Source organism: Equus caballus, chromosome 21, assembly GCF_041296265.1.
Source record: "Equus caballus isolate H_3958 breed thoroughbred chromosome 21, TB-T2T, whole genome shotgun sequence".
Lineage (NCBI taxonomy): Eukaryota > Metazoa > Chordata > Mammalia > Perissodactyla > Equidae > Equus > Equus caballus.
In genome coordinates this window covers 39,440,206-39,460,254 of record NC_091704.1, presented here as the reverse complement: position 1 = coordinate 39,460,254, position 20,049 = coordinate 39,440,206, and the positions used below count along the sequence as shown (strand labels likewise).

Below are 20,049 nucleotides of genomic sequence, written 5' to 3'. Positions count from 1 at the left end.
CTCAGTTACTTAAACAAATTCCTTTTAGCTGATGCTACAGAGAAACACATAGAAATCCTTATTTTTATTTATTTACTTATTTTTTTGCTTGAGGAAGATTGTCACTGAGCTAACATATCTCTGCCTACCTTCCTCTATTTTATTTGAGATGTCTCCACAGTGTGGCTTGATGAGCGGTGCTAGGTCCACACCTGGGATCTGAACCTGTGATCCCCGGGCCACGGAAGCGGAGTGTGTGAACTTAACCACTACGCCACCGGGCCAGCCCCAGAAACAGAAATCCTTAAACACATACATAAAAAGAGTAATCAGAGCTACCAGCCAAAAAGAGCTCATAATCATGAATGTGCATTCATTCTTGTTTCCATACATGTATCAGAAAGCAACAACCTGGAACATTACGAACCACACTCATAAACTAACTGATTACAGTCCTTCTTCCAAAGCTAATTCTAAGAGGTTCTTTCCTTAATATGGGTCATTAGTAAACAAAAACTGTTTGCATTTCACAAGCCTATTTAAACATCACAGGCTTTGTATGCCATAATGGAAGACAATGTGACTGATTATTTATGGGGTCACTTCACTGATCAAGAAAGGACTTTAATCACTGTGAATAAGAAAATAATAGAATTAACATAAAATTAATGAACTCATTCATTGTTCTTTCTAGTTATAAAAGTTACTTATGCTAAATATTTGTATTTCTTTTATCTGACTGTAATTAAACCATCTTTTTTTTTAATTTTCCCTAACTCTATTTCTTTATTGAAAATTCTGCTTTGGTCCTGATCTTGCCTATTTTCAGTCCCAACTACATAGCAAACTGGCAAAGCTGAATATTTCTCAGTGCTTGCCTAATTAAAATTTGATTCAAATAAGAAATACACATTAAAATATTTCTTTGTTAATAACTGTATTGTGCTCTCATAGCAATTTGACAAAACTTTTCTTAGTATTTCAAAAACAATTATTCTGACCAGCATAATTCAAAATAATACAATGTCTACTTACAGGTATCATCCAGTTAGCCAGGTCACCATATTTGGAAACCTGCATTGCTCCTAGCATTGTTAGATTGACATGTCCCCTGAGAAAGAAAAAGAGGAAATATAAAGCAAACTTGACAAGCTTTATGTCCCATTTGCTTGAAATTGCCAGCAACTAAAATAAATAATTCTATATCCTCAAAATACATTTGCTTTCTCCCACCAATCACCTGATTTCCAAATAGATCAGCTCAAGCTGATGTAGAGAAACAGCCATTAAGAGTTCTTTAAAAAATATACATAGCCTATATTGTCTCCAAAAACAAATTAAAAACAGGTGTACACAGTGAGTTTGTTTCCTTCGGCGCATGAGAATGGGGCTGCATGTGCAGACAAACCCTAGCTAGAAAATGAACACACCGTTTGTAGAAAATGTTAGGATATCCTCAGAAAGAACCCTAAAAATGTTCACTTCAGTATAGTTGGCATACAAATATATATTCCATTCAGGGGGTTCTTTTAATAATAGCAGCTGGAGGTTCCAATTCCCAACATTCAATGTGAATAATTTCACATCTTGGTGCAGCCAAACAAACTCATGATGGTTTTCTGGCTGGGAGATGTGGCTGTGTGTCAGAGCCTTGCTAACACACTCGGGGTGACTAAGCTCATTCCACACTGTGTGAAACATGAGGGGCTCCGTTATTACATACCCTCTAATCATCGCAAATGACTCATCGCTGGAGAAATAAGCAGCTCCTGGAAGAACAGTAACTGTTTCCTTGCCTAAACACACACACACAAGAAAGAAAAAGAAAGAAAAGACTATTAGATTTCTAAGAGTGGAAATCACATGGAGACAGGGGTCTATGCCTTCTCTGTCCCCTACAGAACTAAGGCTTCCTTTACCAAAACACAGCGGCAACAGGGATGGGGGGACACAAGGGGAACTGTCCACCCTACAAAGAGGAGCATTTTGTCACTAACATTGTTCAGAGTTGCCCTTGCATGGTGATAATAAAAACAGACCATGTTTTAATTTTATTATTGTCTTGAAATTCTCTGCAGGCAATGCACCCTGCTGTTGGCTGTACCCATCCCGACCTCCCACCAGCCCCACTCCCTTCCCAAGCCCCTGCTGAATGCTAACAGGAGTGGAGGAGGAAAGGAGTTCCTGAGATGCACCTGTCAGAACCCAGTGCTAGCACAGTCACTAGAGTAAAGAGACTGTGGAATAAATATGAAGAAATGCAACTTTGCGGGGAATGACCCAGGAGATTCCCCTCAGATATTTCTTAAACATCAATGAATATTCTAGAAAGAGAGGTCCCACTGAGAACTCCTAACATCATTAGGCCTGACTCTCTTCTTTCAGTCTCTCTCTCTTTCTCTCCCTGCCTCATCCTTCCTCTCTTGCTCCTATAAGTTTTTGTTAAAACCATAGAACTTTGATGAAATCAGGGTATAACATCCTAATACTGGCCAACGTATATCTGAGCTGCTTTCTCCTTGTTATCTATTTCCTGTCTCTTCAGGAGCCAGGTGCCGAGGAGAAGCTTCGGGTTTCGACCAGAAAAGTGCTCACATACCGTGTTGCCAAAGATAAGTCAACTGTCGGAGAACATCCCACTCATTACTCCAGTTTAATAGGGCAGACAAACAGAAGGGGAGGAAAAGTCGTGATTCCAAGACTGGAATAGAGAAATGTTCCCAGACACAACAGGATCAGGGTGGTCTGATCATGCAACACAGCTGTAGCCTCAGCTTCTCAAGTCTTCCAGAAAGCTAATGTCTCCATCAATATTCCCCTTCATTTGAGCTCACGTATAGAGAAAGAGTAAGACTATTTATATATCCCAAAGGAGTTTGATTCTAAACAAAGGAAACATTTTCACATCTTTCAAAGTACCACAGAGCTAAAAAGCTTTGGAAAATACTTTTTGATGTAACGGGTAGGGGCTTTTAGACAGCCTGTAAGATTTGGAAGATTAAATGAAATAATGCATGTAAAGTCCTTACTCAAAGTGCCTGGCATAGAGAAAGGACTGCATAAACATTAGCTTTTATTATTGTCTTTGTTATTATTCCTCACTCCAAACCTACTTAGCAAAGAGACAATGCTGTCGCCCCTCTAGGGATAATGTTCAGGACCCAGCAATTGGCTTATACAGTGGGGTGATACAGCTAGCCTGTGAACCCTAGACTTTAGGACAGGCACAATGCAACTAAACCTTATCCTAACACAGCTTTCAGGTCCAGCAAATTTAGTTCCTCACCAATTCTGAGGAGGAGAGGCAAGGAGGAAGAATTTGTAGGACAAAAAAACAGAAACATAAAAATTTCAGTTCTTTTTTTTTTTGATGTGCTGAATCGCAATGACTTTCAAAGGGCAATCTCCACCATCTGCTGGTACATAGAAGGCAGTATTTGCCACTTTATAGGAAACTTTGAGATCAATGGAGAGAGCTTCGGCTCTCCTCATGTGATTTATGAAGCATAGTTTTATTAAAGGGTCCAATAAACAACTCTCATGAAAACAAAGTCATTGTCAGGCCCCTGTTAACATTCTGGCATCTTACAAATTACATTCTTCAGAAGCAAAGTTAATTTTCAGCATTTTTAAACATCTAATACCTAAACAAAAATAAATATCCTAAAACTGAGTCCATGTTTTTAAAATACAATGTCCAAATTTGGTCAAGAAACAACTATAACCAATAATATAATCAGTATCTTAAAGAAAAAGATACTTATTTGGCTATTTCTGATTGATTTCTGTCTCCTCCAATTTTTCTCTGTGTATGTCTAGATCCTTTCATGATATTTGGGCACTATAGTTATTCAATGTCATAGTTACTGAGTCCTTTAGCTCATGATTAACATGTCATTCACTCAATATCAAATAAATGTCTATTGCGTGCTTTGAACAGCGTTACAAAGAAAACACATGTGCCCTAAACTAACGGTTCTCAAACTATAACACCCACCAGAATCACACGGAGGGCTTATAAAAACACAGACCGCTGAGCTCAATGCCCAGAGTCTGTAATTTAGTAGGTGAGTGGGAGGGCCTGAGAATTTCCATTTCTAACAAGTCCCCAGTGATGGTGATGCTGCTGCTGATGCTGTGGGTCTGGGAACTACACTTCAGCCACAGAAGGATTTGGGGAGGACAATGAACTGGGACTTGAAAGGAGAGGTATAATGCATTTCAATAGCAAATTACCAATAAGGAGATGGGGATGGAAAAGGAAGAGGAGAGAATAAAAATATGGTGAAGGGCACAGGAAGAGCAAACACATGGTGGAAGGAAAGCACGAGTCATGATCAGAATAGACCCAGAAGCCAGAATGGGTGGACACAGGCATCCTTGGAGGGTGTAGTGAAAGATAAAGTTGGAAAGGTCAGTTGTAACCATGAGATAGATATTGAATGCTGTACTATTTGTACCTTAGTCTGCAGGCCTGTGTTTCTTCAGATGTGGCACCCAGACTTCTAGAGCAGGCACTATTGACATTTGGGGCTGGATAACTCTTGGGAGTATGGGGGGCTGTTCTGGTTATTGTAGGATACTTAACAGTATCACTGGCCTCTATCCACTCAATGCCAGTAACACTCCCCAAGGTGTGACAATCAAAAATGTCTCCAGACGTTATCACATGCCCCAGGGGAGTAAAATCACCCCCCTTGCCCACAGATAACCTCTGCTGTAGAGGCACATGGGAGTGGGTGGTCAGAGATATTTATATGCCATGAGATTAACATGGTGGTTCTTTCCAAAGCAGTTTCAATCAAAGGTAAGTCATTTAAAACATTATTTGTATAATTAAATAAGAAAATAATATTAAGAAATAGAGAAGAATACAAAATGCACATTAACATGAAAGCTACAACATGAAACTTGTTAGAAATTTCATAATTGCACTGGAATGGTGCAGGTTCAAGCCCAGACCTTATCGAACCTCTGAAATGTTCTAAGCACTGCCCTCTGCACCTTTGTAAAAGTCAGCTTATCAGAGACTGTAGCTCAATGAACAGAGGAAAAGGCCAGGGGCCAGGAGCAGGAGACTGCAAGTGTCCACTCCCTAGCAAAGTGATCTTGAGCACATCCCTTCATTTTTTGGGCCTCAGTTTCCCAATCTGTATAATGAGGTTTCATCCGAGGTTGAAATGGTATAATACATGTGAAAAAGTATGCTATACAGTAGATAGTACTTTATAAGTGGTAATTCATTGCTACATAATCATATGAGGTTATTATTATTTAGAAAAAGAGATCCTTAGAAATAGTTCTATTATTTAAAAATTTTATTACACTGATTACACCCAGAAACATAACTCTTTGTATTCATTCCGAGGGATTCTATAAAAATCCTTTCAAATTAACACAAACAATAGGCTGATCTTCCAGGTAAGTGTCAAATTTGGGAAGTTGAGGAAACCACCAATTTATATTCTGGGTTCTCTAGCTTAAAGTATTTCCTCCCTAATTTAGACAGTTCCAAAGTCAAAAGCATCATAAATCCCAAAGAGGACTTTGATGAGAGTATTTGAATATTATTAAACTGCTTTGCAGCTTGGTTTCCCAAAAGCAATGAATTCTTGTTTTACCAAGCAGTTTAAGACTGTATGTGGTATTTCAGAAGTTGAAGTATAAAACTGGTGGCTTCATTAGGATGGAACTACTTTTAAGCTCAATGGAATCAGAAACGCCTACTGTCCAACAACGTCATTGAAAAGAATAACAACTTTTCAAAGGAATGCAGGTTTTATGAACTCAAGCCTGAAATTTGGAAAATGGAGTTATTCACTTTGCAAATAACTCGCTAACATCATAAATTAATTAAACCAAGCAGCAAATATTTTCACAGATCAATGAGCTATTGCTAAAGGGTACAGTACAATTAAATTACAGCCTTGGTTAAATGTCATTGCTTTATCACAGTGGGCCTTTCAGAGTTGAGTTGTGTTAACTAATTCAACTATTCGACCAGAAGCTGTTCTACTTCCAAAAATTCCAAGTCTCAAACATCCTTTCTACTTGGCAGCTGGCCTTTATATTCAGCTAATATTGCTTCTTTTCGGAGATTTACACATACTATTTTTGAACGTGAAGTAAGAATAATATTTAGGTGTGGGTAGAGTGAACAGGAGTAAAAGAAGGGTAAAGAAAATCATGCTAAACATAGAAACTAGCTTCTTATAGGCAGCCCCATTCTAATAACAATCTTCAGCCCCAACATGGTGGCAGTGTTGCTTCAAGCGCAGGCAGTGATGATGACCAATTTTCCTCCTCTAGGCTGCTACTACATGTGACTCTATGTCCCAAATAAAAGGCTAAGAATAAAAGGCAAAGCATCTGAGTGTAGGAACAAAGGAGAAGAGAAGCCTAGAGTACCCAATCCAAGGAAACTCTGCATTTATTACTCACATCACTGGGCCGTACTTAGTGACAGAGCACACCCTTAAGCACCCTTGAACTTCTGAAGGATGCTCTCCCACTCCAATGAGGACTCGAGGACAGTATCATCAACAACAAAACCCTCAGTGTGCCAGATCCTTTCTTTTTATGGATCCACTCTCCACCCTTCTCATCCTGGGAAGGCACATCTATTTCAACCTGGGATTGGCCAACGGGAGGCACAAGCAGAAGACCCAGCAGAGGAAATCCCCACACCCACCCACCCCAGGTTTCTGCAAGATAGCTGTACTCCTCTACCAAAGGCCACAGCGCCTGTTGGGTGGCCCTCTCCCACAGCTGCCCTTTAAGGCCTAGGGATGGTAATAATTCCCTGTGGTACTTCACCATGCTTTTCTGGTTTCCTTTAATCCTGTTCACACCCTTATGAATTGCCCCTTCCTGTAATTCTTCTCATTACTCCATTTGAGAGGGCTCTCTCTACATTGCCAGGACTCTGACTGATCGACCCACCAAAGCCCTTGTCGTTATCTGTATCCCCACCTGCAATTTCTCCTTTACCTTAAGCTGCCCTAAATAAGCGGAGACTTCTAACCAGCAAGCCAGGCAAAGAGGGGACTAGGAAGGATTATCTCTCCTCCTTAATGAAAAATACACTGGAGCACTCTCCAGGAAAAGACAAGGAATCAACTCGTTATTATTATTATTCGACACAGAGCTAAATTAACAGCAAAGGAAAACACTGGAGAAACATGTAATGGGTGAGTTTACCTGCATTGATTAGATCTGGATCAACTTCATTTTGTAACGGATATGGACCCTGTCAAATAAAGCACATGGTCAATTAGTAAAAGAAGTTTCTCACTAAAGCACACACTAGAACTGTAATATAGGGCCAGCACCAGTGGCCTAGTGGTTAAGTTTGTCAAGCCCCACTTCAGCAGCTCAGGTTTGGTTCCCAGGCATGGACCTACACCACTCGTTTGTCAGTGGCCATGCTGTGGTAGCAGCTCACGTACATAAAGAGGAAGATAGGCAGCAGATGTCAGCTCAGGGCAACGCTTCCTCAGCAAAAAGGAGGAAGACTGGCAACAGATGTTAGCTCAGGGCAAATCTTCCTCAGCAAAAAAAAAAACCAAAAAAACAAAAAACCCCCACAACACTGTAATATAAATAACTTCTCTAAAAAACCCTAGGAAATTATCATCAAAAGACTTGAAGTGAAACTTTTAAAAGTGATTCCGATGTTTCTGTGGCTCTGTTTCTCATATTGATTACTCTTTTCTACATTAATACCTGTGATTAGGTAAATGAAAAATATTTTCTAACAATTACCAAAGTTTGAAAGAAACGTTAAGCTGTTAGAAATATAGGTCAGTAAAACAGAAAGTAACTATTTAGTATGTACTATGCGGCCAATCTTATTCATAAACCTTTCTGGTAGCATCAGTGAATACAAGTTAAGTGGCTGCATTATTTGGCTAGAAGGACCTAGAGAGGCAAAGTTCTAGCTTTTTCATGTACTGCTCCTAAAGGCTCCAACCTGGGGCTCTAACCCTCCCTCTCACCACATCTAAGTTCTGATGCCCTTATTCCCCTTGGCCCAGTGATTCTCAGCAAGGTTTTGTTTTTCAATTTTCTATGTATTTTATAAGGCATCTCTAATTACTTTAATGGGGCAAGTAGTTTCACAACATAATATATATTAAAAACAAAAAGAGAGGAAATAGGAAAAGGAAAAAGACAAAGACATAAAATGGAGCCAAGAATGAGGAAATATTGGAAGTCAAATATTTTTTTTTTTTTATTTTTTATTTTTAAAGATTTTATTTTTTCCTTTTTCTCCCCAAAGCCCCCCAGTACATAGTTGTATATTCTTCGTTGTGGGTCCTTTTTTTTTTTTTTTTTTAGTTGTAGCATGTGGGATGCTGCCTCAGCGTGGTTTGATGAGCAGTGCCATGCCCGTGCCCAGGATTCGAACCAACGAAACACTGGGCTGCCTGCAGCAGAGCGCACAGACTTAACCACTCGGCCACGGGGACAGCCCCTGGAAGTAAAATATTAACATACTTTCTAAAGAGGGACCAAAAATTTATCCTTTAAATAAATTGAAGTGGCGCCTAAAGTTTTAGACTTGTGTAGATTTTCCTTTAAATGTTGACCATGGGTAATTCACATCCACTTATCTCCCTTGTCTTCACAATGAGGGAAATGGTCACTCCAGACAATCTCCAGGGCACCTTAAAAGTATGAGTCTTTAACTTTAATATGAAACTGCTTTTACCCAGACACATGCCATTTTTGTGTTTTTGAAAATAGTCATGATTATTGCCTCAATCAATCAGTATCAAATATATACACGTGATCATTATTTATATTTTAAATACTGGATATACATTTTCCATATTTACAATTTTTATTGCATTAACAGTTAAGATCTATTGAGAAACAACAAAAGATTAGGAATACTATAAATTAGTAAACTATATGTAATCTCTGCCATAGTTAACAATTAAATAAAAAATGTCATCCTGCAAGCAAAAACATTCCTTAATTTTATTATAATATTGAATAAAAAGTATGGCCAAATTCTATAAGAAATTGAGCTCATCTGGGGGCTGGCCCCGTGGCCGAGCGGTTAAGTTCGCGCGCTCCGCTGCAGGCGGCCCAGTGTTTCGTTGGTTCGAATCCTGGGCGCGGACATGACACTGCTCATCAAACCACGCTGAGGCAGCGTCCCACATGCCACAACTAGAAGGACCCACAACGAAGAATATACAACTATGTACCTGGGGGCTTTGGGGAGAAAAAGGAAAAAAAAAAAAAAAAAAGAAATTGAGCTCATCTGAAAGGTTAATCTTGAAGAAGAGAACATTCTACCCTTTTGAGCAACACAGCCTCAAAACAATAATTAAACGAGAACTTGTAAGATTTTTTGAATTCATCAGTCAAAAATGTCCCCACCGTAAAACAGAAACTTGATGCTTCAGTTTCTCATTCAGAGCCTTGCTGATTTTTAATAGAGAATTGCTAATGACCTTCACTATCCTGTCCAATCACACAAGGGTTCACAGTTCACCAAAGAGGAAACTGGGAGGCCAGCTCCTTGAGCAGGCATGATGGGGAGGTGGCAGCTGCCAGACTGACAAGGGAGGAGCACACGGCCAAGCTCACATAGTCAGGAAACTAGCATCTACCACAGAAAATCAACAACACAAGCTCGCAGTTACCTCTGTTTCATGGGAAAAGTTAAATACTTTAATATGATGATGAACACAGAGAAAAATAAGGTTGGGAACTTTAAGCTAACAACTCTCAGTTATAAGAATACTACACGATATGGAATATCTCATTCTCCATCAAGACTGCAGAGATAAAATTTTAATTTCCATCTTACCAAACCCAGGATTCCATTTTCACTTTGAAGATGAACAGTCATATCCGGGCTGATAAAGTTACTCGCCAGAAGAGGGATTCCTATGCCCAAATTAGCTAGAAAAAAAGATGTTAAGGTCCAGAGCATAAAAGCTGGAGAGATTATGCCATGAATTTTCCACGGATATAAATCTGAATAGAATCCTTCTTTAAAGGCACTTGCCCTGAATGTCATCACTGAATATATTCTCCAAACATCTGCTGGGCAGTATTTTGTAACTTTTTTTAAAAGAAAATCTCTAATTAATCACAGCCTTTTCAATAACATTGATATGCTTTTCCATAAAGATATCAAAGTGGTGGCTTCAGTAGACTAGCCAAGAGGTCATTTTTGTCTTAGGACATTTTTATTTTCATTAATGTGCTCAGTAAATCTGGACTGATATCTTATGACTTATTATGACTGACGTATTATTAGACATGGCTTGACCTTTGTTTAGAAGCAACTGTCACTATTCAAAATCCCAACTAAAAGTAAAGATGATTCCATATCCTAAAAAAGGGCCAGCCCCATGGTGTAGTAGTTAAGTTTGGTGCACCCTGCTTTGGTGGCCCAGGTTTGGTTCCCAGGAGCATACCTACATCACGTGGTGGCAGCCATGCTATAGTGGCAACTCACATACAAAACAGAGGAAGATTGGCACAGATGTTAGCTCAGGGCAAATCTTCCTCAGCAAAAAAAAGCCTGCCATTTTTAAATTTAAAAAAGTTTTCCAACAATACCAAAATGTCTGCCTAAAAGTGTATCAATTCCTTTGGGTTACTGTGATAACATTCATTGGTAACTGAATCTTCTCTAAGTTATAAAGAAGAAGGGCGGGGGGTGGTTAAGTTTCAGCAAATACAACTGAGATTACACAAAAAGTAGCTGTGTTAAAGCATCAAAGAGCTAAGTGAGGGTGTTGAATTTTCTTTCTAAGATGATCAAAATAGGGTCAACCCTGATTTGTAAGCAATGGTATGGGTTCAATCTTGCCTCTCAACACAAGCAGGCTGACCAGATCAGAGATGTTCACACTGCCTGGAATTTCTGTCCATGCTGTCCATTACCACTGAACATTGCAGGCCTCACCAGAATTAGTGCAAAGAATGATCGCAATCTGATGAAATGCTAATAACAATGAGATAGTTATGATCCAAGGCCAGAAAAAAACAAAGTTTGTATATGCTGCCATATTGTAAACTGCAAAGGCCAGCAATCGACTCAGTGAACCAGGTCACTTCTTGTGGATACGGTGCATCTATGAAGCTAAGACGATAGCTACTTGGTTCATCTCTTACCAAATCACAGACTAGCGTAGTGTTATTTGCACTTCATTTCTCACAGTGATGTACAGGACACACTGAGATATTAATTCCATTATGAGTAAGTATTTCCAAGTAAGGGCAACCCAAGGTACAAGCTTTATACTTCAACTCTTTAATCATACTGTATAATTTTCTCAGTTCTTTAGTACTTTTTAGTGAATCAAATACCAGGGAGAAAAAGTCTATGTACTCTGGGTTGAAAAACAGTAGGTGATATGGAAAGATCACATATATGAACTGACTTGCAAATATTTTTCATAGGCAATACAGTAACAGTGAAGAAAGAACAGCTAGAAGCCACTAGTATCTAAAAGTAGTGTTATCATATAGTCCGAGTTTAAATATCAACAGTAAACCAACTGACTGGAGTTGAGAAGAAAAGCCAGTGACTAGCCTTCACCAGCTAAGTTAACTTGGTTGACTCTATATCTTGCTGATGCAGGAGTTGGAGGAGGAAGCGCTATTATATTCTTTTTCCTTATGTGAATTCCCACCATAACACAAAGTATAACTTGGAAAATAAAGAAAAATGAGGTGGTGGAGGTAAATAACCAAACAAAAAAAGTAGAAAAAGAGACTTCTGCCAGTCACTATCAGTCTGAAAGATGCTATTCACGGGCTAGGGGAAGCTCACAGGATGGAGACACTTGTCATGTTTCCAGTTCCACCTGCCCTAGGTCTTTAAATGTGGCTTTACTGTATTCACCATTCAACAAATATGTATTTTATCATCTACTCTTTGGGTTTATATATATGATTTATATCATACAGTTAAACATTTGATGTGTTAAAAATTAGCAAAATGGCGAACGGACTCACAGATTCACTGAAGCATTTATTGAATACCCTTACAAAACATTAGACATGAAAGGATACACTCACGGGATCTTGTCAAGGGAAACAAGGGGTTGTTAAGAAGTTGGATCTTACGTTTCAACAAGTATGCAAATGTCAGAATATAGAGAAAGTAAATAGCACTGGTTATAACTAGTACCTCTGAGATTTGAAACCCTCATCTTGGTTAATCTCTTCTCCCAAAAATCTTTAGCCAAATGCCACATTGTACTGAAATCCATTGTATATTAGAAAATAGCTAAACAAATATTTGGTTGCCATTTTGTTTCAAGAAGGCAAACATTATAATTTCAATTTCATGTATCTTGGTATCTTTAGGTTACATGCCACATTTTGTAAAAACTGATCAACTGCTTTAAAAGTTAGCCTGAGGGATATGGAAAAAGTGAGAGCTGTGTCTTTGCCTGGTTTCAGAAAGATAAAGGATACCATACATGCCGTCCTCAAATTCAAGAGCTGCCCGCTTGATGATACGTTCCCTCACGTTATCTCCAGGTTTCCCAGATTTGGCTTTTACATCTCCCTCTTTCCGGACTGATAAACGCTTTAAAGTAAACAGAAATAAATTACTCATGGTTGAGGTATACCTTGTTTTTTATCACTGCTGAAATACAAAATTTTACTGAAAAACAATTTAACTCTCTCCCATTACTACTACGAGGCAAATCTGCAAACAACAGAGAGTGTAAGACAAGAATCACATGGGTGACATTTGATGACAATAATAATTCTTTAGAAAGTAAAGTGAAAGAGGTCAGATTTGTTTGAAGAGAAGGATACACTTGTTCTGTTGCTTTGAAGTAAACAATCCCTCTGTTACAGTCACTCTGACTGTTACTACTCTTACTCTTAAGACTCTTGCAACCGAATTCTCCTGGGGTGCTCAGGGATTGAGGCAGAACAAAGAAGGAACAGATTTGGGACTCTGTTTTTGCAGGGCTAGCAGAATGTGTTTACCAGGTGTCGCTGCTGCCAATTGCCTATTTCCAGCTGCAGAGTCTAGACTGGTTTTGCTACAAGTGCATCACAGGAATCACAGAAATATCCAGAAACCAAGCGGGAAACTATTCCTATTACCAAATCTCCTTGACACAGACTCTGGCTGCTGTTTGCAAATGATCCCTCCTTTGTCCCTAGCCTCCTGACACTAGTTTTGGATTGCAGAATGTCTTTCTGTTTGCTGTCCACAGGGTACAGGGTATCTCTGATTCCTTGATATCCCTACTGCATGCCTACTCTCCTGCTGATCCCTAGAATCTTCATATCAATTCTGGCCCAGCTGGTCATTCTTCATGTTCTCGGTAGCCTTGGAATACCTCCAATGCTCCTGGTACTCATTCCCTGCCACGATCTCATTCCCACCAGCAGCCCAGAGCCCAATACTAATGGAAAACGATGTTGCTTCTGGACTCTATAAAGTGCAAAGTAACATCAAGAGGCACAGATATTTCTGAACAATCAAACACTAAGAGTTTAGCAGGGGTAAAGCCACCAAAGACTCGATTATCCTTCTCTACCCTGTAGGACAAGCCAAAACCATGTGTCATAAATTAGGACAGCAACAGAAGCCTGGAAGACACAGTCTAGAGAATCACGGAACTAAGTGATGCACACTTTGTGAACACAAGGCGCTGTGGGGCTGCACAGTAACACAGATGATGGACACATGAGCGGCTCCTGCTAAGATCAAAAGCAAGACTTCCTGCTCAGCACCGATTCCCTATCACCCGGAATGGCCCCAGGGACACACATCTCTGAGAATCAGATCTGTAGACACTGACAAAGAAACTGAGTCAATTACCTCAATTCTTTTCTCATATTTTTCTCCCTTTATAAGGCGATGTACATAAATCTTAGGAATATGAATGTCTTCTGGGGCAAATGATCCAATATCCACAATTTCTTCAACCTGGGCAAAGAGAAAATTTTTAAAAAATTAAACAGTGAAAGTTTAAACTGAACATTTTTTATTTTTTTAAAAAAAGTGAAGTAAATACATCTTTACCTCCTTAAGTTGGATATATAACATAAAAAATTATATGTATATACACACACACATATATATATATAAAAGAGAGAGAAAATGTGTATATATACACACATATATATGTACACACACGTATATATGTATGTATATATGTGTGTATGTGTGTAATGTATATCATGCCTTCCGGACCCAAAAAAAAGAAGAAATTAAAATGCATGTGTCTAAACATGAAATACAAAACATAAAGCTCCAGAGCTTAAGTCTTTGTCTAAAACAGCCTCAGTTACAAATTTGTCAAATGGTTTGTCAGAACAGCTGCTTGAACTTTCACAAATTGCAGCTCAACTCTGCAAAACTTGAAAGCACATCCCTTAAGCCCAGATTTTCAAAATTAATGGGAAATTTATCATATTAAAGACAAAAATCTGTAACAACATCTGCTTGGTCAATTGAAGAGCTTTTTAAATAGAGATACAAATGCTATTTGTAACAGTTTTTAATTATTCCTGTTGTTAGCTTCCTAGGATCATGATAGAAATCTGCAGTCACTGAAATAATTTCAGAGACAGATCATTAATTTCAATATGGACATTTCAAAGAAGAATATTAACAGTAACTAGAAATACTCAACGTAATTAGAATTAAAGTCACTCACAAAGCAAAAGGGCATTTTATAGCAATACAAATGCCGCCAAGTTAGTTTGCTCTCTAAGAACTCATAGGAAAAAGGACAAAAAAAACTGTTTTTCACATCAACATAAAAACAAAGGTCAAGAAAAACTAAGGTCAACATTGTTCTGGTCAGACAATTATCTGTCTGGTGCCAGCAAAAAATATTATCTTGAAGATAGTGAGTGCTCAGCTTAAAAGATGCCACACCCAAAGCAAATAACTATTTCCTTAAACGAACTGCCTGGCACAAGCAGAGTTGTATTAAACCTTTCTCCTAAATTAATAACTGAACTCTCCAGAAGTTTTGAGGTTAAGTAGCCCTTCTTATGCAGTTCTACCACGTATGCCCACACCATGCTCCTCCTACAATGAAAAAATATCAGGGATTACAAGAGTCCTTTTAGTTGTTGTGCAGAGCTCCAAGATAGTTGAAAAAGAATAGGACATGATAGATAGAAGCTATCTTCCTTGGTAAACAGGAGGCTCTTGACGAAAATCAAACAGAAACTCCAAGGACGAGTCGGTAGACATGTGGGCATCTGAGCTGACATAGTGGGGAGAGACGCATACCCACATTCATCTGAGAATGAGCTGGCGGGGCAGGGGGATTGCCCATCACTGTACTCGGTATCTCCCCCTCCAAACCTCTCTATGCTCTGGTACTTCCCACCCAAGGTGGTGACCAGGTGAAGAGGAGGTGGACGAACAGAGTGCAGAGCAGCTAAGTACTAATGCAACCTCTTAACTAGCGGGAACTTTCAGCCAGTAGGGCTCACTCACATCTTTACACTTAACTCAATTCAAGCCTTCAAATGAGTTCTTGACTTTAAAATTTGTTTATACCTGAATCCATTATCCTGAGGATATATATGAAGACATTACCCACAAAAATAATGACCACAACATTTGTTAAAATAATGAGTTGGCATCAACTTCAATGGTCAAGGATAGGATAAGGGTAAAATGTATATGGCGCATCTACATGATGAATCAATATTATGTTCTCATAATACTTAACAATATCTCATAATTTAATGTTTCATAAAAATGCAATATTTTGTCTAAGGAAAAAACTATTTACAGATATGCCCTTTGGCACAAACTATTATTTCTATACCTACCAAAACTCAAAAGAAATACACTGAAATGCTAATAATTATTATCTCTGGGTGATAGTACAAGCTATTTTTGTTTCTCATTTACTTTTATAATCAAGGAGGGAAAAACCTACAAATTTATTTTGTTAAAGATGTAATAGACACCAAGTAAGTTAGTTTCCAAAACTGGGAAATACTTAAGCGGGAGATGTGATAAATTCCTTAATTAGTTAGACATGTACCAACGAGGAAATGATAAAAAGAAAAGAGATTCTAAAAAAAATTGTGGTTTCTAAACTCTAAAAGAACTTATACTATGAAATAAATTAAGGAAACCCTTTTTGCCGACATTTTTGAAGGTAATAATGCAAATTATTCTCCATGCCTAATGCTGTTACAAAAGTTCAGGTCCTCCTATCTCCTGCTAGAATTACTGTAGCAGCTTCCTAACTGGTCTCCCTGCCTTTCTCCTTCAGCAGGGGCAAGAAATTCAATGGAAAGGAAAAAGAAAAGTTATACTTCTCACGTAATCCGGAAATTTAACCAATCACTATTTTCTTCTGGTTCCACCAAACAAAATTTCAGCAAAAAACACCAATTTAAGACAAGGTTTGTTTACCAAGGGCAATTACATCATGATTTTCACAACAAACAGAGTGAAAGAACATGTCCTGGTAAAACAACTCTGATGAAAAGCAAGAATCCGGTTAAATGTAATCAGTTCCACGCTTTGTCATCCTAATATGAATGATTTCCATATTGTAGAAAATGCATGTGCAGCTTTTGTCCAACAATATCAACACTCAACATTAATGAGAATTTCTATACAAAAATCCAAGCTTTCTCAGAGTTGGTTAGCAGAGTTAATAGCAAAGGAAGAAAATATTTGAAGTACAAACCAAAAGAAGGAAACATATGTTTTCAGACAATCTGTGAAAAGAGTTTAAAAAAAACTGAAGAGGCAGAACTATCTTAATGCTAGCTATTGAAGGGATTGAAGGCTTCTGTGCTGGTTTTGTGTGATCTTGAGAAAGAACGGTAAGAAAGAACCAATGCGGGGGGAACAGTCTAGCAAGATGAGGCGATCACTTAAGAGTCAAAGGAAATCTTAAAAGAAAAAGATGAACAAAACGAGCTTGTTAGAGAAAAAGTAAGAATAAAAGCTCACAAGAGCACTCACTAACGATGGCAGAAATGGACCTCCTGGAATCAGAAGTGGGTAGGACAGAGAACAAAGAACAAAGAAAAAGCCTCAGTGCAGAGCAATGGGCATGTTTAAGTGTCCTCAGACAGGATCAAGATGGGGAAAAGGTAGCTAAGAACAAGCCAGGCTTCTCCCTGGCACTCTGCACAGTTCTTCACAGCACCATCTGGTACATCTAGAGATCCAGACACTTGAGGCTTCTCTAATTAGTACTTGTCTTCAGTCATTAACAGGAAAATACAGGCTAGGAAATGTTAATATTATTGATGTGAACTTTGTTTTAAAAGGTTGCTTTCTCTGCCCCGCACACTTCCGACTTTATAACTCTGAAAAGTTCTATTTTCAAGCTCAGAGAGGGGATAAGAATTCATCCTCGGGCGATGATGTTTTTGTTTTTACTTGGCAAACAATCATTTATATCTCAGGTTAAGGGAAAAGAGGAGCTGCAAGGCATTCACTTTCTTATTTTTATTTTTATTTTAGTGACAATCTCAATCCGTTAGAGCCACAAAAACTGGCCTGACCCTGAAAGTGGTTGGTGGAAAGGCTATGCACCTGCAGACCTCGCTGTGGGGACGCAGGGAGGGCTGCTGAGGGAGGAAGCGGAGGAATCACAGTGCAGGTTTTTCTCCTGAGTCATTTCAACTTTCAAAAAGGTTTAGGATGAACCTTCTTCTTTTGCCAGGAAATAAGAAAGCAGACAAGAAGCAACGATGTCTAGAATCATATAAACATTAAGCAACCCCAAATTAGCAAAAAGCTTTGGAAGGCTAGAAAAATGGAAGAGGGAGAAAATGAGCAATAACAGAAAATGTTACAAGTTAAACTCAGAGTGCTCTGGATATTAATGTTACCAAAGAATGGGTAAGATAAAGAGGAAATGTGGAGAAAAGGGGAGGTCAGGACGCAGGGCGTCTCCTCCCCCAAAATCCAAAGGATCAAGAAGGTGCCTAACTTCTTAAGCTTCCCGCTAAGCGATACTATGACTAATACAAATATATAGGGGGGAAATGGCATGAAAGCTAAAAAGGGCTGGAATAAATACTTGGATCTTAGATGTCTGTATAGAAATGCACAAAGACTGAAAAGATGAGTGGCTATGAATGAATCTGCCACCTTAAAATGGTTGTAGATACGACTGCATAGTCATTATTGAAACCTGGTAGATTGGATCTCATGTCTGTGGACATTCTGCAATGTCCAGCGAAAATAAGCTGACAGAAGAACAAGCTATATCAAGAAGATATGCATATGCCTAGGAAGCTGCCAACCTAGCGATGAAATGTGGTAAAATATATTTAAAGTGAGTTTAAAAGGAGAAGGAATATCATAGTCACGGCCATATAATCAGAATGCTCACCAAAGTAAAGAAGTGGATGATATTTTTTAAATAGAAACGACAAAATTGGCTCAGAAATAAGATAGTGATAGCATGAGAGACACCAAATATTTGAACATCTTCTGTTCATCATATTCTACTGATAAATTATAGATTGCCTTCTGACAAGTTCTATCTTTCAGAATGAAACAGTGAGAGAAACCATGATTCTGGACTTCTAACCAATAGGGATAAACTGCTTGGTAAAGTAGAAATGATGGAAATCCTGAGAGAAAGTGACAATGTAAAATTGGAATTTGTAATAGGCCAGAAACTGAATCTTGAACATCCATAGAAATATATCCCAGTCTCTGAAGAAAAGCAGATTTCAAAAAGTTGAGAGAAAAAATAAGCAGGATCAAGTGGTCAGATACTCTGACAAATGGGCCTGTGAGGGATACGAGGCTCCCAAAACCGGCATTCTGACAGTATGAAAATAGATCATCTGATGAAGAGAATGGTATGTAAAGAAATGAGTATAACAGGGATAGCTATGTGTTTCCTTGTATTTTAAAAGGTCTCATGAAAAAGAGAGACATGCATGACCTAGGACAAATGGAAGTCACATGAAATCTTAAGAGGTATGTCAAAAGGTACAAAACTGGAATGAGATAAATCACGTCCAAAATGTTATCAATGAGGAAAGAGAGGTTTCTGGGAGTGATTTTGTTCTTATAGGTGATGGAGAATTCAGAAATGACAATCACCACTGCTTGAGAGAGAAGACAGAAAAAAGCACAGCAGTTCGATTCCATGTTCCTCCTGACTTCTCCATTAGGGAGAAGGAAAGGGCAGAAGTAATACGGCTAAGGAGGAAGTGAATTCCAAGAAGAGACATCTATATTCTCTGAACTATTTCTAGGCTATAGACCCATAAAAATTATATCCCAGGATTCTTAAAGAGTCTGGAAATATGGTCACACAATTACAGTCAAGTGAAAAATGGTATAGATGTCAGTAGATGGAGAGAGGCAAATATACTCCTTTTCAAAATGGGGCTTGATTCACAACAGTGTTCTAAAATGGATTATTAAACAGATGGTCTGTAAAGTCATAAACAGAGAAAATAGTATTGTTAGACACCAGTACAAGCTTCCCCCCAAACAAAGCCATATCAAATGAACTTCATTAATTTGCAGATGTAGCTAGCATACTGGCAGGCCAGGAAAAAAGCACGGTTGGTATCACAAAGCACGTGACCAAGTCTCTCACGAGAGAGTTTTATAGACATAGTGGGAAAATGTGACTTGGAGTCATTCACTTCAAATCAAGAAATCTGAATTAAGCACTATTAGATTCAGCAATGATGAACACAGACAGGGAGCCTGGCTTGATGCACAGATAGGTAAATGACAACTACCTGAAGAACCACAAAAGCATCTGATGGCTTGACAAAGCCTTAGAAGTCTCTAATGCTGTGTTTTTTAACTATGGCCCGGGGGGAAGGGGGGATGGAACCCAAACTTCTTTAAGAATTTGATGAAAGCGACAAAGTCTATTAACACACAAAAATACTTCTTTACCTATAAAATCCTTCATAAGATTCCAGGGGATTGGTCCATAAACATCTCCCCATTTTCATCCTCCGGCCTCAGCTAGACCCCAGATTAGAAGAGAACCCCTGCTCTAGTGGTTTGATGTCTTTGGTCCCATCCTGTTCAACATCTCTATCAAGGCCTTAAATGAGGACAGGGAACATAGCCTG

The 20,049-nt window shown here is 38.7% G+C and overlaps 1 protein-coding gene across 1 annotated transcript in view; it reads right to left on the bottom strand.

Moving 5' to 3' along the window:
- Positions 1-20,049, bottom strand: part of OXCT1 (3-oxoacid CoA-transferase 1) — a 129,219-nt gene that overhangs the window by 54,592 nt on the left and 54,578 nt on the right. The window contains 6 exon segments of the mRNA NM_001309306.1: positions 1,015-1,090; positions 1,703-1,775; positions 7,180-7,228; positions 9,806-9,900; positions 12,436-12,550; positions 13,808-13,915. Coding sequence (NP_001296235.1) covers positions 1,015-1,090; positions 1,703-1,775; positions 7,180-7,228; positions 9,806-9,900; positions 12,436-12,550; positions 13,808-13,915 — 516 coding nt within the window.